Source organism: Phascolarctos cinereus, unplaced genomic scaffold (assembly GCF_003287225.1).
Source record: "Phascolarctos cinereus isolate Bilbo 61053 unplaced genomic scaffold, phaCin_HiC Scaffold_1;HRSCAF=81, whole genome shotgun sequence".
NCBI lineage: Eukaryota > Metazoa > Chordata > Mammalia > Diprotodontia > Phascolarctidae > Phascolarctos > Phascolarctos cinereus.
Window position 1 is genome coordinate 158,771,060 of NW_027555514.1, and position 24,986 is coordinate 158,796,045.

A 24,986-nucleotide genomic window follows, 5' to 3' on the forward strand; every position below is an offset into this window, starting at 1 on the left:
GTTTTAAAAAAGTCTGATATTGTAAGTAACATTCCACATCTATAGTCTACCATCTCTGTAAATAAAGTAGGAGAAGATGCTTCTCTTATCCTTTCTTTGGGGTCAAGTTGGTAATTATAATTTTCAGTACTTTTTTTGTTACTGGTTTTCATTTGGTTTACATGTTGTCATTGTGTGTATTGTTTTCCTGGCTACCTTTTTCCAGTAAAGTGGTTTTCAATAGAATATTCAGGGCATTGTGGTGATATGAATCACCGATCTTATAGCTAAAAATAACCTAAGGTATCATAGAATTTTTGAGTTGGAAGAGACTTTAGAGATCATTTGTTTTAGTCTCCTGCTCATTGTAGGAATATTAGATGACCACAACAGGTGGTCATCTAATCTCAGCTTGCCTACTCCCAGTGACTGGGAGCTTACTATTTTACAAAGAAGCTCATCTCTGATTTGGGGAAATTTTCCTTAGGGAGCCTTCTTAAGGCAGATAAAGTCTTACTATCCCTACATTATAGGTGGAGCTGAGGCCTATGGAAGGAAGATAAGTGACCTGCCTGAAGTCACACAACCCTCTTTGGTAGCAAAGTCTGTTTCCTTTCCAGTTCACCCTCCAAGTGATGTCCAAGTGATGTTCCTAAAGTATGGGGCTGCCTAGAAAGCTCTAGATTGAAAACAGACTCCTCTTTTGGCATTTCAACTCTTTCACCCCTGGGCTCCAACCAACCTTTCTGGCCTTATTCCACGTTCCTTCAGGCGCTCTTTAGTCCAGCCAGACTGACTTTCTTACTGTTCATAACATCTGACATTTCATCTCCTCCCTCCTTGTCTTTATGAGCTCTACCTCAGACGTTTTGTTGTAACCTTTGGTAAGGTTGCACCTATCCAGTTGCATATTTGCAGCTCTAATAATTTTGTACTTGTGGCCACATACTCTGTTTTCACAAAGCACCTCATAATCTGTTTGTTGCTTATTTGTTAAATGCATTTCCATTCATTTGAATTTCTGCATGTTTATCCAGATTGCAGTTGTTCTGGGCATATGGCATCACTGATACCACTTAGTGATATTATTGCACAGCAGGAAAACCTGTCTTGTTTGTCCATATATTTGTTAATAACTCGTCAGTGTTTGATATATGAAACCCAAGTTGCCTTCCCCATACAATCACAGTAGCTTCTGTAACACAAAAATGCCTATTTTGTATATGTACATATATATGTGTACATACACACACTCTGTCTGTTTGTCTGTCTCTCTGTGTCTCTCTGTCTCTGTCTGTCTGTCTCTCTCTCTGTCCCTGATTCCTGAAGTTCACTCCCTCCTCACCTTCTTCTGCTTCTTAGAATCCCTAGTTTCCTGAATAGCTCAGCTCCTCCATGAAGCCTTTCCCGGTGTCCCTAGCTGCCAGTGCCTCACTCCCAAAATTGCCTTGTCTTTTGACAAACTAGTAAGCATTTATTGAGTATTTATTATGTGTCAGATGCAGTGCTAGATCTGGGAATAAAAAGAAAGGCAAAAATCATACCTTCATTCAAGGAGTTCACATTCTAATGGGGGAGATGATCACACAAACTACAATGTCCAAACAAGATATAGACAGGATTTTTGGTACTCATTTTGTAATGTATATTCCCCAGTAGAATGTAAGTTTCTTAAGGGCAGGGATTGGTTCATTTTTCTTTTTGTCTCCCCAGTGACTAGCACAGTACTTGGCATGTAGTAGGTGCTAAATAAATACTTGTTGGTTAGTTGATTGGTTAGAATCTGGTTCTCTTGACACTGTACCACACTGACCTCCCAGTGGTATGTTCTCCTTAAATGTACAAGATATTTACAAAATAGTCTCTATTTTAAAGTACAGCAAAAAGATCACTTAACTTTGAGCCATAAGACCTAGAATCCAGTTCTGGTTTTGCCACTCTGTGTGATCTGTGCCACTTGCCTAGAGTGAACTCATTTTTTAAATCTGTAAAATAGGTATAATGATAAACTGTCATGAGGATTGAATGAGTTAAGTGTGTGAAGTGCTTTGCAAAACTTAAAGGTCACTATAAATGTAAGCTGATGCTGCTATCCATTTAACGAAGGTCAAATATACCATCAATAGATCCACCAGATACTATAATCCAAAACCTCATGGTAATGAAACTTACCTGAGTGTCTGTCTGTGTGTGTTTTTAATACCTTATAAAGTCAGAATTTTTGAATGAAAGTGATGTAGGGATTATTGCAGTCCCATCATTTTACAAGCAGCAGAACAATCGATTCAAGGTCAGCAGCCTTGGGTGCTGGTCCAGCTCTGCTACTTAGTAATTGTATCACCTCAGACCCAGTAGATCTTAGTCTTCTTATCTGCAAAATATGATCTGGTGAAAACTCAGGTCATTTAAACATCTTAAGCAGATCAGCCAGTGAGTTGGTTGAAAGATAGTCATCAAGCAAGAGGAAGAGGTTAGTCGACTCACTAATTATACTTCAGTATGTTATTGTATTGATGTGGGTCTTCTCCTTTGGTGAAGATCAGCAGTGCCTCTGTGCCCTAGTAGATGGTGTTTTTGTGTAGCTGTGGCTAAAAGATAAGTCAGCAGGTGCTTAAGCTTGGGATGAGCTGCTCTCAGCTTAGCTAGGTTGGTCCTCATGACGACCATCTGTCTCCAAGCCTAGACTCAAAGCCTTTCAGCTTTGTAGGTGGGACTCGTCTCAACTTCCACTTTATTGCCATAGCCTTTGAGAGTCTAGGGTCACCCCTGTGCTACTATGAGGCAGTAGAGCAAGACCTGAGTAGAGGAACTGATTAATCCCTAAATCACTGAAAATTTATTTACTTCATACCATAATTTTGAAATATTTAACCTTCATAAATTGTTCTGTTTTCCTTAGGTTCATGTGAACAGATTAGATATGTTTAAAAACATGCCTGATATCCTTCATCATATAACAACAGATCGTCATACACAGATTCATGCCTGTCGGCACCCACGGGTATGTCCCCATCTTATTTTTCTGTTCATGCCACTTTTATGTAATATAGATGTTAAGGCATTTTAGCAGTGGAAGGGAACCTAGGCACTGTCTGATCTAATCCCTTCAGTTTATCTGAGAGCCAAAGAGTGATATATCCAAATAATACGTGGAGTGTTTCAATAAAATGTATATATATTCTTTAATGACTGATTTTTAAAAAAATGATGCAAATAATTATTAGAATATTATATGTAGCTTAAGGAAGCAAGTGTTTACCACCCTTTTTTTGCATTTTTGAAAATGATGTTTTGAATGATGAAAATGATATGCATGTTTTTGAATTTCCTTTGCATCCTATTCACTTAAAAATTATTGATGTTTTGTTTTAACAAAAACAGATACTGCTTCTCCACATCCAGACAATACCTCAGGGGAATACATTCTCCTAAACGGCAAAGGAAAACCACTTAATAGTATATTTGGAAATGAGAGTACATATCACCTTCTGCTTTTGTAGTTTACCAATAGTTAGTAAAAAGGAGAAGAATGTGTGCTTTAACACTTCTTACTGGCCATTTTGTGCATAAATCTGTTTGTTGCTTATTTGTTAAATGAAGTTCCATTCATTTGAATTCCTGTGTTTTTATTTAGATTGTAGTTATTCTGAGCATAAGACATCACTGATAACACTTAATGATATGATTGTACAGTAGGAGAACCTGTCTTGTTTGTCCATACATTTGTTAATAGCTTGTCAGTGTTTGCCATGTGAAACCCAAGTTCCCTTTCCCATAATATCACATTAGTTCCTGTAGCACGCAAATATGTAAGAGTGTGTGTGTGTGTGTGTGTGTGTGTGTGTGTGTGTGTGTACAGAGAGACAGCTCAGCAGTAAAAATTATTATGGGTCTATGGTCAGAAGCGTAAAGTAAGTGACATTGGGGGCTGAAAAGAAAGAGAGGATGATGGAAAACCTAATTTCATTAAAAATGCAACATAAGCCACAATGCTTGGTCTACTACTTCAGGAAATCAGATAGTTGTCATCAGGTTTATATTTGCTGTTACGCTAATAGATATAAGAAGAGATTGTATTTTTTGCCCATTATCCTGATTTAGAGATAGCATATATATTTTTTAATAACTTTTTGAGTAGAGGATATGTACAAGAGAGACCTTTTTGGCTTATCTTCCTGGCCTGATAGTTCTTAATGACTTGGTCTTTTAGATTTCATAATACATGTGTTTCTTTTCACACCGAATGCTTGATTTCATACAAACATGTTTAGTTTGATTATTGCTGGTGTTTTCTATTTACCCATCCTCTGTTATATGTGTACTCAATTTACAGGTTTTCAGTTTGAAGGATAATTTAATTTACATCCATTTTATATTATATGGACTGCTTTTTATCATTATCTATTAGGTGCTTAATAAATACTTATTGACTGATACATTAAAATAATTTCATGTAGGAAGCATGAGATATACATGCGTGTGGGAAAATGACATATACAGTGTAGGTAGAAGATATACTTGCCATTCTCCTCCACTTCCAAGTTCCCTTCTGTCTAGTCTTCTTAGTACTACATGAGAGACAAGAAGCCTCTTGTGCATCTGCCCTCTCTGAGCTCACTTTAGGATACTTGATGTACAGTTTGGCAGGTGTACCTTCCCAATGAAAGGGAAGGAAAGAAAAATTTCTTTATAAAGTACCTGCTGCATGCCAGGCACTGTGCTAAGCCCTGTATAAATATCTCATTTGATTGTCACTACCCTGAGAGGTAGGTACTAATATTTCCCCCATTTTACAGTTGAAGAAATAAACTGAGGCAGATGGAAGTTAAGTGGCACGCCCAGTGTTATCCACGTTTTACAGAAGATGAAATTGAGGCATAAAGAAGTTAAGATAAATTCTCGAAAACTTAAGTTTAAATGAATTTTTTTCAAATATTTAAAATGAATTCGGAGAGTTGGGTATTCAGTGGAACATTGCAGTGCCTAAGGCCTGATTTGAACTCAGTTCTACTTGACCCCAGGCCCAACACTCCATCTAGCAGCATATAGAATTTTAGTTTATAGGATCTTCAGATGCATGTTCTGTACTCTGAACTCTGCTCTCCCCAGTTCTAGGATGTGTGTCAGGCTGATCCCAGCTTTCTTCATCACCACTTCTAAGATCGGAGTGTTCACCTCCCCCCAAGGTTCCATTTGTTTCTATTGCATGTATACTTACATAGTGTATTGTGTATACGTAGATGCATGTATATATTAATAGTGTATGTGTACATACACTTTATATACACTGAATGTACATTATATACATATGCATACGTGCATATATACAGTGCATACACATTTATATACACACATATACAATGTATGTGTATACACACATGCATGTTTATATACACATACAGATTCCTACATATATACACATACACATATATGCATACTCTGTGTGTGTGTGTGTGTGTGTGTGTGTGTGTGTGTGTGTGTGTGTGTGTGTGTGTTTTCCTGGGGTGAGATGACAAGTATTTGCACCCAGTTCTACCTTGTTTTACCAATTTATTTTCCTTGCCTTAGGATTCCCTTTTCTTTAAGTCCCTTACCTCTTCCTCACATGCTTTTTAATCCTCTTTCATATGGAAGCTACTGTCAGATAGAGTCCTTCTTTTCTTTCATTTCAGGTTGTTTTCCTCATATTCTCCCAAATTTCTCTTCCCTAAATTCAACCTTTGGCTGCCTCTACTTTTCCACTTAGCCTTACAGTTTTACTCTCCCTGTTTAGCTCAATTCCTCCTCTTATTCACACTCTTCTGTGACAGACCCAACTCCTTTGGAATCTGTAGGTAGCCCTTTCTTGAAGCTTTGGACTTTTCTTGCTTATCTTCTGTTGGTTCTTTCTTTGTGTGACTTGTCCAGTGGGTTCAGCGATGCTGTGGTATAACTCCAAATGCTTCTTGAGTGACTATACTCTAAAATTGCCCAGTGCAGGATATGTTTTATGATCATAGGTGAAATGATAACACATCAAAATTTAAGATTAAATTTGTCCTCATTTGAGAAATGATTTCAGTAATTGGTCAAGATTTCATAGTAATGCAATAAATTAAATGGTGCCATGGTGTATTAGATTTTTATTCTGTGTTGATGCAGAAAAGCTCTTTTGTCAAAAATTCATGGGATTTCTAGATCTCAATGTCTAGGTCTTTGACTTTTCTTTGTCTTATTTAGGCAGAAGAACTGTTTCAATGGAATAGATTGCCATGTGGAATTACTTCAAAAAATGGGACTCCATTACATGTGATCAGCATTAAGCCATCCACAATGTGGTTTGGGGAAAGAACCAGGAAAACAAATGTAATTGTGAGGTAAGGCATGTGTGTATATATTGGAGAGTGGGGGGTGGGGCAGTATATCTATGTGTTATAAAGAATGTTCTGATTAGAAAAGTCTTTTTTGATTCAGAATATCTGATCTGACTTTCTTTAGATTCAGTCTAGTATGAGGGTGATAAGAGATTTTACAATTTCTAAGCTATACTTTTAAAATTAAGCTTTACTACCAGGGTTGTTTTAATGACAACCAACCAATAACTATTTATTGAAGGAAGGTTAAAAAAATCTTGCCTGCCTAACAAGAAACAACTCTAGAATAACACAGATGTATAATCAGTAGCTAATGGGTCACTTGTTGAGTCCTAGCATAAATCTTTGGCTGCTTGCCTCTTTTATTTAGACCTAAATATATATATAATGGAACTTATCAAGTCTTCTTACAGAGAAGCAGATATTGGGGTAGTAGTTTTACACATTTGACATGATAAATGTAGTTGTGGTAGTGGTGGTGGTAGTAATACGTGGACTTAATAAGAATACGCAGTTTTATTTTGAGACTCTTTTACAGTCTAAGTGCTATGGGAGTTCACAGAAAGATCATTGAAGGGCTAGAATACTGAAGGCTGTATGGAAAAAAGGAGTTGAAGTTAGTGCTGAAAGATTCAAGTTCCTGACTTTAGAAGTAGCAGATGATAGGGAACAGCAAGGGAATAGAAAGAGCAATAAAAGTAGTGTTTGTGGGGAATATTAAGTAGAAATACCTGAGTAGAGGGAAGAGTTGAAATTGATGAATGTTGAGAAGTAAAACAAGCTAAGTAGGATGTGTCCAGGTTCTGGAGGGCCTTGAGTGATGAGCAGAGAATTTGGAACCGTGAGGAAGTGACATGATAAAAGTGGCATCTTAAGCAGATGAGCCTGGCAGCAGTTGGCAGTATGGTTTGGAGGAAAGAGTTGTTGGAGTCTGGGAGACTGATTGAGAGGCTGTTGCAAAAGATAGTGGGGTTAGAGAACACAGACAAAGGTTGTGGCCATGCTGATGGAGGGAACTTTAGGAATCATCTTGTTTAACTTCTTCATTTTAGATGTGAAGAAACAGAGGCCAACAGAGATGAAGTGTCTTGTCTCAGAGATATAGTGTTAGGATACAACTTGGAGCAAACATAAATTAAATGTCTCTAACACGACTGGATTTTGTTTCTTAAATTTCTGTAGTAAATCCTGAATCCTGAGTTGTAATGGAATACTGTTTGGAAAAATTCTAATCTAAATCATTACCTGTAAGTGATAGTAGAAATCACAAAAGGTGATTAATAGTGACTGTTGGCCTGATTGGTACATACTAATGGGTATCCCATAAGAACCATTCTCAAGTCAGATATTATTTAATATTTTTATTAGTGATCTGGATGGTGGAATTGAGTGTGCTTATCAAGTTTCAGGAGGTTAATACCCTGGAGAACAGATATGTAATTCAAAGCAGCTTGGACAAATTTGATAATGTGTCCTTCTAAAACAGGATGAAACTTATCAGGGATAACACATCAACTAGTGAAAAAAGCAGTGGACTAGGAGTCCCGGGAAGCCTGGGGCTTAGTTGCGAGTTTACATGAACTGTGTGAACTTTGGCAAGTCTGTACTTCAGTGTTCTTATTTATAAAATGGAGGGAGTCGGGCTAGTTGACATCTGAGGGCCCTTCCAGATCAGGATCTATAATCCTATAGTTCTGTACAAAGATGGCAAAGAAAACCTTAGATATCATCGAGTTCATAACACTTTTCATGTTGTTTTCTTCTTATTTTTAAAGAAAGTAACATAATTCTAGATATTGATATAAGAATAATATTCATTTTGGTTTGGTAAATCAGTAACTTTTTGGAACACCTATTATAAACTGTATGCTTTAGGAGATAAAAAGTAGTGTCAGACATAGTCCCTGCTTTCAAGGCACTTATGATCCAGTTGAGGAGACCAGAAGTAAACACATACACATACATATATATAATCTAAATCATAAAGACTTTTAAGAGCATTTCAGGATAGCAACAGAAGAAATGTTAAAAGGCCATACAGGATTAAGTACCAGGTAAACTGTAAACTAATCATTGTTGTAGGAGTTTAATGGAAATAGAGTGGCCAGAAAAGGGAGTTCAGATTTGAGCTGGGTCTTGAAAAATGGTTAGGATTTGGATAGGAGGAGGGTAAGTGAAATGGCATGAGCAAAAGTAGGGAGGTGGAAAAACACAAGGTATGATTGGGGGACAGTGAGTACATTGGTTGGCCTAGAATAAAAGGATTTGTATAGGGGAATCGTGCAGAAATAAGACTTGAAAAGTTAGGTTGGAGAGCTTGTGGAGGGCCTCCGATGTTATCTTAATCAGTTGGAACTTTTTAACTTCTACCCATTTGGAGAGACACTGAAAGTTTTCCAGCAAGTAGAGTATCATGACACAGCTGCATTTTAGGAAAATTAGTCTGGTACTTGTGGACAGGATAGATTTATATGTGAAGGGGCTGGAGTCAAGGGGACCAGCTAGAAAAACCATTGTCCAAGTGTGAGTTGTTACAGATATAAGCCAGGGTTCTAGAAAGAGAATGAGAAGTTACTGTAAAGAATTGATAGGGCTGGATGATTGGATATGAAAGAGAGGTAAAGGAAAAGTGAAAAATGATTCTACAGTTTTGAAATTGGGAGAATGGTAGTGTCTTTAACAAAAATAGGGGAGTGAAAAGCTCAATTTGATCTGAGTTTGAATAATGTCAGGATACTCAAGTGAAAATACTTAGCAGACATTTGGAAATATGGGACAGGAATTTTGGGGAGAGTTACTTGGTCTGTGTGGATGAATTGGTTGAAGACAGGAGTGGTTGAGATCTCAAAGTAGATAAGTAGATAAGAGAAGAGCAGAAGGATGATGCAGAATGAGAAAATTCTTCTGCTCTATTTTGCGTAAATCAGCAAGCATTTATTAAGAACCTATTAAGGGCCTTGAATGTGCCAGCATCGTGCTAGGAGTTGGGGATATAAATACAAAAGCGGGACAACTTCTGCTCTCAAGGAAATAACATTCTACTGAGGAGAGACAACATGTTTACAGATAAGCAAATATGTGATATATACAAAATAAATAACAATGATTTTGGAGTGGAAAACTGACAACTGGGATAATCAGAAAAGACCTTTTAAAGGAATTGGCATTTGAGCTGAGACTTGGGAATGCAGAGGTGGGTGATGTGATATTATATAGGTCAGTTTGGCTGGAAGGTGAATAAGTGAGGGTGAATACTGTGTATTCAGTCTGGAAAGATGGGCTGGAGGTGGAATAAAGCTGATAGACTTTAAATTCCAGAGGAGTTTGTTTTTTATCCTAGAGACAATAGGGAATAACTGAAGCTTCTTGAGCAGGGGAAGGAAATGGTCTGACCTATACTTTATCAATTGAACAACTGTGTGGACTATGAATGGAAGAAGGATCATGGGATCATAGGTAGGAGTTGGAAGGGACCTTAGAGAACAGCTGATCCAGCCCCTTCACTTCGTAGGTGAGGAACTGAAGCCCAGAGAGGTGAGGTGCTTGCCAAGTCTCACATGGCTAGTATGTGTCTGGGGCAAGATTTGAACACCAGTTCTCCTGACTCCAAGTCCAGCTCCCCATCTACTATGCCCTGCTGCTTCTCATTTCTTGCATTTACATAGGAGGAAAAAATGATAACATACACTTACAGTTCTGGAGTTCAGTTAGACATAAAGAAATCCCCCTGCCTGTAGGTTGATTGTAGTGCAGTTGGCTACCCTGGGAGAGGTCAAATGATTATGAACGTGGATTAACAAGGTTTTTTGTTGTTGTTGCTACTTTTTCTTAGAACTGGAGAGAGTTCGTATAGAGCTTGTTTTTCATTTCATTCTTCCTACAGTGAGGTAAGTTGATAGTGGGTGGCTTTAGTGTCCTTGACTTTCAGGCATACATATGCTTCTACTCAGATTGGTTGTAGCTCATCATAAATACTTGTGTTGATGTGTTTCATAGAAGATAACCCCAAAAGGATTTCTTTATCAGTAAAATCTAAATACTCTAAAATATGTATTACCAAAGCTGCCCTCCTAAATAAAAGGTGTTCTGATGTAGAATTTACCTCTCTTATAGAATCATTAAGTTATCATTCAAAGGAATACTTAGTATTAACCAAAATAATCCCAATACACAACTAACCTTAAGGTTAAACTTCAAACTTCAGATTGTTTGTACTAGAATTTTGTTGTACTGAATATTGTTCCAAGCAATATTTGGTAGAATACAAGTAAATTGCCTTTACTGAGGCCTACAAACATTTAGTTATTGTTGTATGATGGCTTTCATTATACTGATAGTTATTATACAGGGATCCAGGTTGTATCAAACTGGTAATGTGGTACTTGTACTTTTTCCGAAAAATTAATTTCCAAATTAATTTGCCACTATTTTCATTCTTGTAAACTAAGACAAGGTAATATTAGCTCTCATGAGGATGCAAATTCAGCACATTCATGAGTGGAAGTAGAATGAAATAGAGTGGGGTGACATTTGCCATGCTATCTTAACTGAAGATTTTTGTTTTAGAACTTTAAAGGCTATTTTTCCCCTCATAGTTACTGGTCCTACACCTGGGCTGTGCTGCCCCCAGCTGACTGTAGTGTGTCACAGTCCTCACTGTAAGGCATTAGTCATCAATGTGTTTTGCCTCAGGTTTTAGATGATGGCTTATTGAACTGTCACAAACACAGAATCTCGGAGTTGGAGATCCCCTCTCCAGCATTCTTATTGCTGACCTTATTGCTCAGGCATTCAGCTTCTCTGGGCTTCGGTTTCCTCATCCGTGAACAGAGAGGTTGGACTAGATAGCCCTTAGGCCCTTCCAGCTCTAAATCCAAGATTCTGTGATCCCCAATAAGTTGTTATCCTCAACCCACAGCTTTAGTCATCTTCAGAAATTGGGGTAGAATAAAAACGCCATTATGAAATGCCAAGCTATCTAATTGGGATAACCCCACCACACACACTATATTTAGAACCATAAGTAGCATCACATTTGGACAGCATTCAACAAAATAGAAATTGTAAAATACAATCCTATCCAAAAGGAGTTTAGAGTCTGGTGAAATGACATAACAATGGATTTATACTTTTAAATTATTGATCTCCACCTCAAGAATCTTCTCATAATGACTACCATAAACTTTAGCTCTTTCTTCTTTAGCTCATTTCAGCCTCACTATCTGCTGCTTATTTTGTCAAATCATATTGCTATCCTTAATTAGTATTTGGTTCTCTTGTGTGTAGTGTCTAAGTGTTTGGAGTAGATAACCTCCAGGGTTATGACACTTATGTCTTGGATTTTCTATAATAGGCCCCATTTCAGATTTTCTGCCTCAATATCCCCATAAACCATCAGAATGTTAGTCAGTAATCTCCAGCCTTCTCAGGAGATGACTTTGCAAACAATGGAGCTAAAATGAAGAGAAAGAGTTAAGATAAAGACTTTAGGCTAGAAATACAAAATAGTACAGTTAAGTTTTGTCGTAGAGAAGAGAAAAGGTTGAACAGTAGAGAGTGATAAAGCACTAGATGAAGTCCCACAGGGACAAAAATAAAGCTGTTATAAAAAGGAGACTAGGTAGTAGAACAGAACTTTACCCTGGAGTGAGGGAAGGGCAAACTTTATCGGAGGGAATTGAGACCTTTGGTGGGAGGGATGAAATATCTATTCTATCATATTTCCTAGGAAGGCCAAAAGGACAGTTTTCTTTTGACTACTTGTTTTATTACTAAAAATATCTGTTTAATAACTAAACTTTACATTATTCATTAGTTACAAAGATAATATTTTAAGGCAGTTCTTAAAATAGTAAATTCCTATGGTATAATCCGTATCTTTCTCAGTAATTTGGAATTTTGAGTAGAAATCAAAAGCCATAGTCTGTGATTTTCAGCTAGTTTGCTATTGAAATGTCTTTGGCTGCCTGTCTCTCTGGATCAGCTGTCACATTTCTTTCATATTCTTTAGCTGTAGGTGGCAGGTGGTCTCTGTACCCTGTCCAAGGCATTTAAGTCAATCTCAGAGCAAGCTTTATTTTTTAAAATTTTCTGAAACCAGCGACCCTGTTTCTTTTCTTTACATGCAGCACAAGAAAGATGGGAAGGGAGCAGTTTTACATATAGCCAAGTCACATTAATAAGAGCTTATATAAGAGCCTATGTGTTTGCTTTACCCTAATCAGCTGGAATTAGTTTCCTGTCACCTGGGTAGAATAACAAAATAGCTCCTGCACCCTTTCTTTTCTTCATATAAGTGGTTGTTATTTTACATACACTAATGAAGTTATACCTTAGTTCTGGGCAGCTTCTCCCAGTGCCACACCACCTACCCCTCTGCCTCCCCCTCTGCCTCCCCCTCAGCAAATCTCTAGAAACTGAACGTTAAGGTAGTCACCAGTTAACAAACTGTTCCAACCAAAGGGACTATATCCCTTACAGAGAACAGAATATATAGATATAGATATAATTAATTTAAACAAGTTTTTTGAATTAGATTGGCTTTTATTAGCGCTTATGTTTTTCTAAATATTTTATGTGTGTGAATATACTGTGTCCCAAAAATCTTAGTGCATATTTAAGCTATAAAACTTCTGTTTGTTTGGAGGAGAGATACTTTTCTACTTATGTTCCCATTTCCTTGTAGTCACCTACCCTGAGAGAGGAAGAAATTAGTTACCTGAGTATAACTCTGTCCTTTCTTACTTTCCCTGAACTACATCTTAAACTCTTACCTATCCTGTTTGGACGTGGTTCATAAAAGAAAAAGTGGTAGACAGATAAGGCATTATTTTCTATTTCACAAAACTTTAAAAGTTTAAAGGAAACTGTAAATTAAAAAATTTCTAAATAAAGGATTTTCTCATTTACTTTCCTTTGATTAAAATATATTTTATATATTATATAATATATTATCATAGACTATACATATTGTGTATAATATATACTAAATAAATATGCACACACATATATATGTGTGTGTATATATATATATATATGTATATGTATACATATATAAATAATATACTTCCTTTTTTCCTACAAGCCATTGGAGATGACAGAGTCAAAGATCTAGAGTTGGAAGGGACCTCAGAAGTCATCTAACCCAATACAACCCCTTCATTTTACAATTGAGGAAACTGAGGTCCAGCAAGGTTAAATAACTTGTCCAAGGTCACAGAGGTAGTAAGCATCAGAAGTGGGATGGGAGCCCTGTGGCTCTGGTGTTCTTCATATTCTGCCATCCTCCTAAGACCTCTTCAGTGGTGCTTAATGTTGGCAAATTGAATTGCCTTTGATTAAATCCTGAATTTGGAAGAGCTAAGATGCAAGTATTGATTTGTACCTCAGATTCCACATTTGCAAAAGGGAATAATTCTCTGACTCACGGGGTTGTTGTGGAGAGTAATGAGAAAATACCTATATAATACCCTGAACTTTATAGAAAATACCACTTATTCATGAAAACAACCATATCATTCCTTTTTTGTGTCCATGAACTTCACTCAGTAAGGTCAGAGAAAATCAAAGTTTTTGAAGAGCCTAGCTGTTCTAGAAAGGTTTGCATCCCATAACAGTGACTTTGTACAGGGAAAGACAACAAAGTTGTAAGATTTTATGTTGTATGTGGTTATTTAAAGGCAGCAACTAAATTCCAAGAGAATCAATCTGGATGTTGAACCTCTCTGAGCAAGGAGGCAAATAATATGTGAACGTAACAGAGGATTTGGGGCACGTGTTATATTATTCAACAAACATCTGAGGCATATAGAAGATTCCTTTCCCTTACCTCCACCACTTCCTAGACACAAGATCTTGTGAAGCACTACTTGTTGTTAAAAGTAGGACTTTTTTTCCCCCTCTAGTGATACATTATTTGTTTTTCTTTTTCCATTAGATTAAGGATTTCTTGAACTACATACGTCCTGTCAATGTGTATCCAAATGTCATTCCCGTGGGCGCAACAGTGGATAAAGTGGTAGAAATGTAAGTAGAGAGTTTTAAATGAACCAAAAACTAGATGCTGTTGTCACTGCGATGCTTGGCTAGGAGGTTCAAGCTTTTCCATGGAAACTGGCCATAAATGTGGTTCCACTTGAAATCTATGAGTCTTATCTTCATGGTGGGTCCCTACATGGTAAGTTTTTCTCCATTTCTGCTTTTGCCCATTCAGCTTCCTTATTTCCTCATTCTCTACTCTGAGGTACTAAGAAGTTTGTTTTGTTTTTCCCAAACAAGTTTTTGCTTAGAGAGTACTCACCTCCTGTGAGCTACTCCTCCACCCCACTTCAGCCACAAAGATGCTCATACTTTTGGTCTTCCCATCACTCACAGATGTACCACCTCTGTGTTCAAGAATTCTGACAGCCCCTTATCTGACCATAGTCTATTGGCTTTTCATTTCTCTCTCTGCCTTCCTTTACGTAACCCTACTCTTCATCTGTACCCTGACCTCCAGTCTCTGGACCCCTCAATTCTCTCCCAGGCCATCTCCCCTGCATTAGCCACTCTCTCCTGTTCTCCCCATCCTGACTCCTTGGTGAACCAACTCTACATTCTCCTTCTGTCTTGAATCCTTAGCCCCATTATCATATTGACAATTATTAATTGCCCAGTCAAGCCTCAGCTTTGGATCACTTTCACCATTTATCACCTTCACTCCCACACATGCTGCTGAACGAAGGTGGAGAAAATCATTTAACTGTTCTGACTACAAATTTATGTTACATAATTTCAAGTGTGCCCTTACTGCTGCTTGGCAATCCTCTTCTGCTTCCCCTACCTACTCACTGTCGCCTTCTCCACAGCAGCTTTTCATCCCTCCTCAAACCTCCCATGGCTCCCCACCCCCCACTTTCTCAGCTGAGAACCTTGCCTCATATTTTCAGAAAAAAAAATTGAGACCATTTGTCATGAACTCCCTCTTTTCCCTCTTCCTCATCTGCTGTCAGGTGCCTTCTTGCCATTTACTGCATCTGTCTCACATGATGAAATGGCCTCAACATGTACCCTTTACTTGTACTTCCATCCCATCTCCTCTAACAGATGGGCCCCTCTGCCATCCCCACTATTTCACTTATTTTCAATCTCTCCCTCTCTACTGTCTCATTTCCTATTGCCTACAAACATTCCCAGTATCCCCTCTCCAGAGGAAAACCTTCTGTGCCTGCTGTTGGCCTATTTCTTTTCCACCCTTTGTAGCTAAACACCTCAAAAAGGCCATCTACAATATACTCCAACTTTCTCTTCTCTCATTGTCTTCTTAACCCTTTACAATCCAGCTTATCATTCCATTGAAACTGCCCTCTCCAAAGTTACTAATGATCCTTCAGTCGCCAAATCAAATGGCCTTTTCTCTATCTTTATGGGCAGCTAGGTGATGCCATGAACAGAATGCTAGGCTTGGAGTTGGGAAAAACTCAATTCAAATTTGTCTTCAGACACTTACTAGCTGTGACTCTGGGCAAGTCATTTAACTTCTATACCTCAGCTTCCTTTTCTGTAAAGTAGGGGTAAGAATAGCATCTGGGCTTCAGGGTTGTTGTGAGAATCAAAAAAGATTATTCATAAATGCTCAGCACAGTGCTGGGCACATAGTAAGCCCTCTACAAATGTTAGCTATTATTAGCTAACAGTCCTTGACACTGCTGATTGCTCGAGTCTCCTCCTTGATACTCCTCTCTCTCTCTCTCGGCCAGGCAGTGGGGTTAAGTGACTTGCCTGGGGTCACACAGCTAATAAGTGTTATGTGTCTGAGGCTGGCTTTGAACTCAGGTCCTCCTGAATCCAGGGCTAGTGCTTTATCCACTGCGCCACCTCGCTGCCTAATGCTCCCTTCTTTCTAGATTTTAAGGACACCACTTCTCCTACTTATCAGACTCCTTCTCAGTCTCCTTTGCTGAATTCTCATTCAGATCACACTCTCTAATCATAGATATCCCTTGTCTTGGGCCCTCTTCTCTTCTCTGTCTCCATGCTTCTTCACTTGGTGATCTCATCAAATTCCATGGATTTAATTACCATCTCTATGCTTATGATTTTAAAGTCTCCCTTTCCAGCCCTTCATAACTTAGTCCCCTTTCTACCTTTCCAGTCTTACACCTTACATACTCTTCATTCGAGTAACACTGGCTTCCTGGCTGTTCCACAAATGAGGCACTCCATTTCGACTTCAGGCATTCTTTCTGGTTGTCCCTCGTGTAAAACACTCTCCCTCCTCCACTTTGACTACTGACTTCCCTGGCTTCCTTTATGTACCAGCAAAAATCCCACCTTCTACAGGAAGTCTTCCCCAGCCCCTCTTAATTCCAGTACCTTCCCTCTGCTAATTATCTCCTATTTATCCTGTATGTAGTTTGTTTTGTATAGATTTGTCTACATGTTATCTCCCTCATTAGATTGTAAACTCTTTGAGGGCAGTGTCTGTCTTTTGCCTCTTTTTCTATTCCCATTGCTTAGCGTAGTACCTGGCATATAGTAGGTGCTTTAATGTTTGATTGATATTTGTAAAGTACATAGCACAGTGCTTGTATTTGTATAGCACAGTGATAAGTCATCAACAAATTGTTAAAATGTCAGCCTCCATCTTACTAGCCAACTACATTCGTACCTTGTGGTCTTCCATAGACAGTTGTTTTTGAATATTTTGTAGTTAAATTCATGAAAATTTCAATTTAAATCATTTTCCCAAATATTTAAAATAAATTAGGAGAATTTACTCTTTAATGAAACACTATAGTGATTTCTTAAAGTGAAAAATATTTTTGTATGCACATAATCATTCCAATTGAACTGCCTTCTAAATTTGAATTTATATATGTTAAGTTGTCCAAAAGTAGAGCATACCTTTTAAATGAAGTCAGTATTTATCAGGAAGCTGATGTTTTTGTAGCACTGTGCTAAATATTGTGAGGTATACAGAAAAAAAAATTGTCAGCATTTCTGTCCTCTGGGCAATGGGTCTAACTGGGAAGAAAAGTAATGAGAAGGAATTTTAAACAAGCATGTATCCAGTTGATTATTGTACTTCAGCATCGTCACCTTGATGTCATACATTGAGTCCAGTGATACTTGGTACAGTTTTGGAACTTTTATGGATCCCCAGGACCCTACATTAACATTTCTCAGTGTTAGTTAGCCAGGAAAGGGTTCAGTCTATAGAGCTGTATGCTGCATATCCCTTGGACATATTTTAATGCTGCTACACCAGCAGTCTTCATGCATTCACTTGGATACTCCTCCTCCCTTCCTGGCCTTCCTTTTTTATTAGCTTTCTCATTTACTGCTTCTGGACTTGCTCTGAATATCTTGGGGAAGTGGTCTGTCTGCTTTGGTTAGTAAAGTGACCGATGTAACTGCAAGGGAATGCATCTTTGATATTCTATGATGTCCAGAGCTCTACTTTTGCACTGCTTTTTATTCAGGTAGGGGGTTTTACCTTGATCCAGGTCAGTGACAGAGAGCAGCTTCAGATCATACTAGGCTATCCTATTTATTTACAGCTGACTGAGCTATGCAATACAAAGTTAAAAAATCACTTAACAATCAGTTCTTTGGGCCGCCAAACAGAATTGTTTCTTTTGGAGTGTAGACCTATGCTCTGGCTTCCGTTTTAGTTATACACTTAAGAGGATAATACTCTCTCTAGTCCAAATATCCTTTCAATAGCACTGTAATAGAGTCAGATGTTTCTTTCCTTAGGAGAAGTATTACAGTTCTTTTAGGGCAGATGTTATTAACCTTTTCTTGTGTCATGGACCCCTCTTATAAACTGGTAAAACTTGTGAACTCCCTTTTAGAATCATGTTTTAAAATGCATAAAATAAAACCCTCTATGTGTAGCTAGGTGGCCCAGTTGATAGAGCACTATGCCTGGAGTCAGGAAGATGAGTTCAAATTTGGCCTCAGACACTTACTAGCTGTGTGACCCTGGACAAGTCACTTAACCCTGTTTGCCTCAGTTTCCTCATCTGTAATATGAGCTAGAGAAGGAAATGGCAAATCACTCCGGTGTCTTTGCCAAGAAAATTCCAGATGGGGTCATGAAGAATCAGACAAAATTCCAGATGGGGTCATGAAGAGTCAGACATGACTGAAAACGACTAAACAATAACAAAGAAAAAAAAATAAAGCCCATAGGGTTACAAAGGAAACCAATTATGTTGAAACATAGTCATTAAAATATTTTTAAAATAAGTTCCTGGACCATAGGTTTTAGAGTTTGGCCACTTCATTCCATTTGGTCTTCAGTTTGTTCCCATGCTAGAGATGTATATCTGGCTGTGTCAGTAGACATATACTTATAGAAACCAAGAGCACCCCTGTTCCCCAAAGGACATATTTCTAGAGGACTTAGTGCTAGCTGAATGATGTGTAGGAAAGTTGTGGAAAGTTATCAGTTCCACCAAATGAAGTTACTTTTATTTCTTTTATATACTTTTATGTGCTTCTATAGCAGATCCTGGCCAAGGCTTTATATTCTCTGTTGAATCATGCATAGACCTTTCTCCTACTTTTTCACTTGCATACTGTATAGCGACCTGGCCTTCCAAAACTAATTTATGGAAATTGATTTGGACCCAGGAGAGGAAACAAAAACATAATGCAGTCTTTAAGTATGTTAAAGAGCAATTCAGCCTATGAGAAAAGAGCCAAAATAATGAAAAATGTAAGTCTTTGACTTCTGGCCAGTCTTTGCTCTAAGCTTAATTACAGTAGTAGAGAGGTCTTTTGGAATATAGAGTCCTAAATGATCAAGTTATTTAGGAAACTGATGGAAGGAATAAGTGAGCATAACAATATAGAGGATCCATGGTTCAATGGACCTTTCGAGTCTATAACACCAAACAAGCAATACAACTTTGTGACTGGCAAAGAATAGTGGTCATGGGAGCTATTTGTAGTGGTAGTCTAAATTCTAATTTAGATAAAATCAGTACTTTTTTGTGGTCTTTTCATTTCTTTCTTTTAAAATGTTTTATTTGACATAGACTTGTGTGGTAATAATAAAAGAATGTTTCCTTTCTCAATGCCTGATAAATGTTAATATTAATCATCAATATTAATAATCCCCAATATTTCATATCTTATTATTAATATAATATCAATACATTAATGTTATATTATTATCTGATATATTAATTGTTTAATTAATATTAGTTAAGATATTAATAATTATTAATCTCTGAGTCAGATTATTAATTGCATGTTCTTATATTCCCTCAGTGTATACTTAAGAGAGTTCAGAATGTCCAGCAGGGGAAGGCATATTCACGGCTGGACCTGTTGACAGCTTTTGTGTAACAATTAAGAGACCTGCACCCTGCCTCCCCTCCCCCCAACAGTGATTACTTTGAAGGGGCTGAAACTCATTTAGATGGATAAGTTCTAGCATTTTGTTAATAAAAAACATCTACATCATTACTTTGTACTCATGACCTGATATATATAAAACATAAATGATTTCAACAGAATTGGTACTTCCTCCACCAAACAACAGATTGTAATCCTTCCATACTTTAGCAGACTGCTTGATGAGTTGAGTTGAACTTGCTAAAATATTTCAGCACCTAGTGGCCAGTGTCTGTGATGAATCTTTTCAAACTTAACTAGGCTGGTCCTCAGACAACAATTCAGTCAAATCATTATATCTATCGTTGAATTTTTTCCAGCTTCAAAGGGTCTACCAGAAATTCCAATCTGTTAGCAAAAATTATAAGAACCCAAGTTCCCCTCTATACCACAGTTAGGCATAGGAATAGTACTTTAGTGGAAGACACTGTACATAAAAATTCAAATAATAGCAGAAGGTAATGGTATAAAGTATCACAAGCTAGAGTGCATAATGTTAATTTAGATGAGGCAAAGAACTCTATGTGTGGGCTGAAGTTGTCCTAGAAGGCAATGTGGAAGAGACTGGACTTGAGGTCTTGACAGATAGGAAGACTTTTGGATAAGCACTCTTACAGAAGTAAGAAAAGCAGTTTGAAACCAGTTGTATGATAATTAAAGTATTTTTTGAATGAGATGACCATCATGGGGTCACGACCCACAGTTTAAAGAACGATGATGGGGTCATGAATACAAAAAAAGTTTAAGAAGCGCTGGTCTAGACTACTAACATGATTGCATTAGGGTCACAAAAGGAAAAGGAGTTTGTTCCAGAGCTTATTTAGCACAGTGCCTAGCACATATATATAGTAAGTACTTAGTAAATTCTTGTTGACTGTTCCATTTCATCTTTCATCATGCTGTATTTTTTATAGTTGCACACCTGAAAATGCTATGAGAATAATTTTTAAAATTGAAGAATTAAATTTTGCATAGAAGCTTTCAGAAAGAAAAGTAACAGGACAATTATACCAATAAATTTAAGCATCATTTGGGTTAAATTGAAGCCAAAATGGTACATCATGTTTCCTAAGAAGCAGAGGAGCTAAAAGCTAAAAAACTTACTTATAGGATGCAAGTTATAAGAAATAAAAAAGGTAGGGGTCACTCTCATCAAGGAATAGGACATAGCAAAATCTCACTTCTTCACCCACTTGGGTCAGTCTTTATCCTGTAGGACCTGTAAAGAGATGAGGCCAAACATATTTCACACTTGTAAGGAGGAGCCACTACAAATCTGAGAAGGCTTTTGTGAAAGTGAAGCCAGCTGGCTACTACGTACTGCTTACTTCCTGCTGTCCAGGAAGTGTTAAGTTGAAGGAGGTTATAATTGTCATTATTTTATCACTCTGGTAAAAGTATGAGGTTTTAAAAATTGGTTCTAGAATTCATGGAACAGATGTTTAAGTTCTTATGCATGCTAGAAGCTTCCTTAGAAATTAAAAAAAATGTATATAATATATATCCTGATTCTTTTCAGCTTAAAACCATTATGCCGATCCTTTTCTAAGCATACTGAAGCAAAGTATAAACCACTTGGAATGTTGAAGAGAGCCAGAACAACATACCTAGAGTCAGGTAAAGGGAATATTCCTGGGTTCTCAGTGCATTTGCCTAAGGAAGCTGCATTTTGTGGAATAATATAATTCAGAGAGGAAATAGGATCTGGTACTTTCTTTATGTCTTACTTTTTTTGGAGAAATAATTTTGCCTGTGTTTTCTATTTGTAAAATAAGGACTGAATTGGATCTCTTTTTTAGTTTACAAACCTTTTATGAGGACAGATGTTTATATTATTTAGTGCTTTGAATTTCTTGGAAATAAGTACTGCAAAATGACCAAGGCAGTGTGGAGTTATATTGATGTCATCCATTAGTTATCTGTACACTAGCTTGTACAGATATTGTGAACTTCTGTCTTCATTTTAAAAAAAATCATTTCTAGCTTAGTTGAACTTATATATGATAGAAAACTACCACTGATCTAAATACAAATGATACTTTAGATCTTCCTGCCCCTTTTGACTTTTAAGTGACTTGCCCAGGGTCATACAGCTAGTAAGTGTCAAGTATCTAAGGCCAGATTTGAACTCAGGTCCTCCTGACTCCAGAGCCAGTACTCTATCCACTTCACCACCTAGCTCTACCCCGCCCCCTTGACTTTTATTTCTATTATCCAGTCAAAGAGAGAAGAGGCTAACTTCGAAGCAGAATGAAGAATTTTAGGTTCTGAACTGAGGTGGGTGTGATCCTCATTAAGGGGCAGCTAGGTGGCACAGTGGATAGAGCACTGGCCCTGGAGTCAGGAGGTACTGATTTCAAATCCAGCCTCAGACACATAACACTCATTAGTTGTGTGACTCTGGGTAAATCACTTAACCCCAGTTGCCTCACAAAAAAGAAAAAAATTAAATTTTCATTGCTTTAATGCATAAATTTTTGGAAAATAATGATGTGTTTATATAAGAAGGTTCTTTTGAGCCAAAATACTGGATCTTGAAACTCAGTTGTAACTAAATTTCACCTATCACTTCTATTTTTTTTTTTTTTGGCTAGGCAGTGAGGTTAAGTGACTTGCCCAGAGTCACACAGCTAGTAAGTGTTATGTGTCTGAGGACAGATTTGAACTCAGGTCCTTCTGAATCCAGGGCCAGTGCTCTATCTACTACGCCACCTAGCTGCCCCCCCCCACCTATCACTTCTAGGAATGATCTCACATTATCTTCTATGATTAGTTCTTCCACTAGTTTGGAAATAAACCAGAGAATGCTTTATCCCACATTTATCTTAAAACCAATGTGTATTAAACCAGCAATATATATTAATAAGCTGGCAGTATTAACAAAATTATGGTGCAAAAATATTATGGAGTTAAATTTGTCTAAGACACTAAAATAAATGTAAAATCAGATATCAGAAGAAATAACGGCTTGACAAATGGAGTAGTTTCATGTGCAGTAGTTGAACATCTTAAATAGGTAAAGCATGTATTTTGGTGGCAGTTCAGAAGTCAAGACTTCTATACACTTGGCATTATCATTAGGAAGTTTTTATCCCAACACTGGATTCCAAATTCACTAGTTATACATGGCAGCTAATAAGAAGAAATCTACTTATGTAAAGTCATTGACATTGGTGATTGATTTATTAAAATGATTAAAGTGTTGGAAAGGACCCTTAAAGGTCATCTACTCCAGAGCTGTCAAACACTCACACTGCATTGTGGCCCCCAGCACTTGGTAGTAGATTAAAATGTTAATTGGAAAGTCTTTAACAAAATAAAAATAACAAAAACTAAAATATTAATGTGTAGTTTTCTAAGTCACTATGCAGCCACAGGCATCCTTACATATGATTTAGTGGCCCTATGTCTATTTAAGTTTGAAACTGTTGATCTAGCCTAACTCCTTTATTTGCTGAATGTTAGAGAAACATTTTCTATTTGTCCTCAGCCATGTTCTGTCATTGTTTGTAGGATAACCTATTTAGTTTTGTTCTTACTTTCAACTTTGGCAGTTAGAAGTCTGGGTCAGTGAATTCTGATAGAGGTTGGGAGCATGTGTTTGATTTTCAAGATATTTTTAATACCTTTAATTGGACATATCTCTGATTTTAAAATGGTTTTAATTTGGCTGCATCAGATAGCACCCATTTTAACATTTGTAGGGCTTGTTAATATTTGACTTAATGTTGTCTATTTAATCAGCCAATCAATCATCCAGTATTTATTGAGAATTTACTATAATGCAAGGTGCAAGGGTAATGGATATACAAAAAAGTAGGGTCTAGTTGAGAGAGAACATATGCACAAAAATATTTGATCTTAATTTAAAACATGTCATTGTAAAAGTAGCAGTTAAACTGAGTTTTAAAAACATTGTAGTTCAGTGGAAATAACATAACTCACAAAGATATGGTATTGTGCTCTACAATTTCCTAAAAGAGCTGGGGAAATAGTATCTATAAAGTGGCTTTTAGATCTTTAAGATGCCTTAGATTGCAAATACAGCTAAATGCATTATACAAGAAATTGTGTTGTAATTTCCATAAACTTTTCCCTTTACCAATTTTTTTTCCCCTGGGGGGATGGACAGATGATGAAGATGAAGATCTTTTTGATGACTTTCAATTAATGCCTTTGAGACACAAGATGCCAAACCAACAGACTTTCCAGCCTCCACTACTTCCCCCAAAATCTGAACCTCAGGAATGTCCAGGACAACTGAAGCTGAGCATAGCAAGCTGCAGAACAGATAATGGGCAGACTTCTCTTTTGACAAACTTTGTAGACTGTGAAGAATCCAACAGTGAGGATGAGGAACAATCTGAAACCTCAACTTCTTTTCATGGGGACTTGAATTCTCTTCCATTACAGCAACAGGAATTGGATGTGGACATACCAGAGTGGAAAATCTTCTTTAAAAATAATGCTGACATTCCAGATGATGGTTCAGAAAATTTAATTTCTTCCACAGAGGCAGGTGGGTCCCAGTCACCAAGACTTTTCAGTGATTCTGAAGGAGATTCAACTCATATCTCCTCACAGACTTCTTCTCAGTCCACACACATATCAGAACAAGAAAGCCAAGGTTGGGACAGCCAATCAGATACTGTTTTGTTATCTTCTCAGGAAAGAAATTGTGGTGACTTCACTTTTTTAAACAAAAGTGGCTCCCGAGTCAAGGAGCTTGTTACTGCATGCCAGCTGGAACAAAATATATCTGGTCCAAAAGACACTTCCTCTGATTTGAAAGGCAGGACTCAAGATGTAAATATAGCTTCGACTTGTGGAGGGGTAGCGGCAGTAGGTTGTGAGAAGTGTACAACTGAAGAGGAAAAAAAACTATTAAATCTTAGCACAAGTGTGGATTCTCAGAGCTCCTCAGACTTTGAAATACCTTCAACACCTGATGCTGAACTTCCCAAACGAGAGCATTTACAACTTCTGTATGCAAAGCTGGCAACAGGTGAAAGTATAGTAATTGAAAGAAAGCATAGTACATCCAGTTCTTAAATATTTTGGAATTACAATTTCTGTCAAAATATGAAGGGTCCCACAGAGATTTTATGAAATAGGAAAAAAACCCTTAAAAGTATTCCAGCATAATTGCTTCAGAAGCAGATAATTAGAAAAAGAGGACCTAGAAGAAAATGTTGTGAAATATTAAGTGGTTGAGATCATATACATTTTTTAAAAATAAATTTTATTTTTTTTAATCAGCAAAAA

At 37.3% G+C, this 24,986-nt stretch overlaps 1 protein-coding gene across 4 annotated transcripts in view; it reads left to right on the plus strand.

Annotated features, from left to right (window-relative positions):
- Window positions 1-24,986, plus strand: part of DCLRE1C (DNA cross-link repair 1C) — a 35,715-nt gene extending 10,729 nt beyond the window's left edge. For 3 of the 4 annotated variants that reach the window (XM_020999773.2, XM_078154677.1, XM_020999774.2), the window contains 6 exons: window positions 2,879-2,980; window positions 6,199-6,335; window positions 10,165-10,219; window positions 14,269-14,357; window positions 21,241-21,338; window positions 23,854-24,986. In XM_020999773.2, the coding sequence (XP_020855432.1) occupies window positions 2,879-2,980; window positions 6,199-6,335; window positions 10,165-10,219; window positions 14,269-14,357; window positions 21,241-21,338; window positions 23,854-24,773 (1,401 nt within the window). In that variant the 3' untranslated portion in view covers window positions 24,774-24,986. The remainder of the gene's footprint in view (window positions 1-2,878; window positions 2,981-6,198; window positions 6,336-10,164; window positions 10,220-14,268; window positions 14,358-21,240; window positions 21,339-23,853) is intronic. The other variant, XM_078154688.1, reaches the window with a different exon arrangement.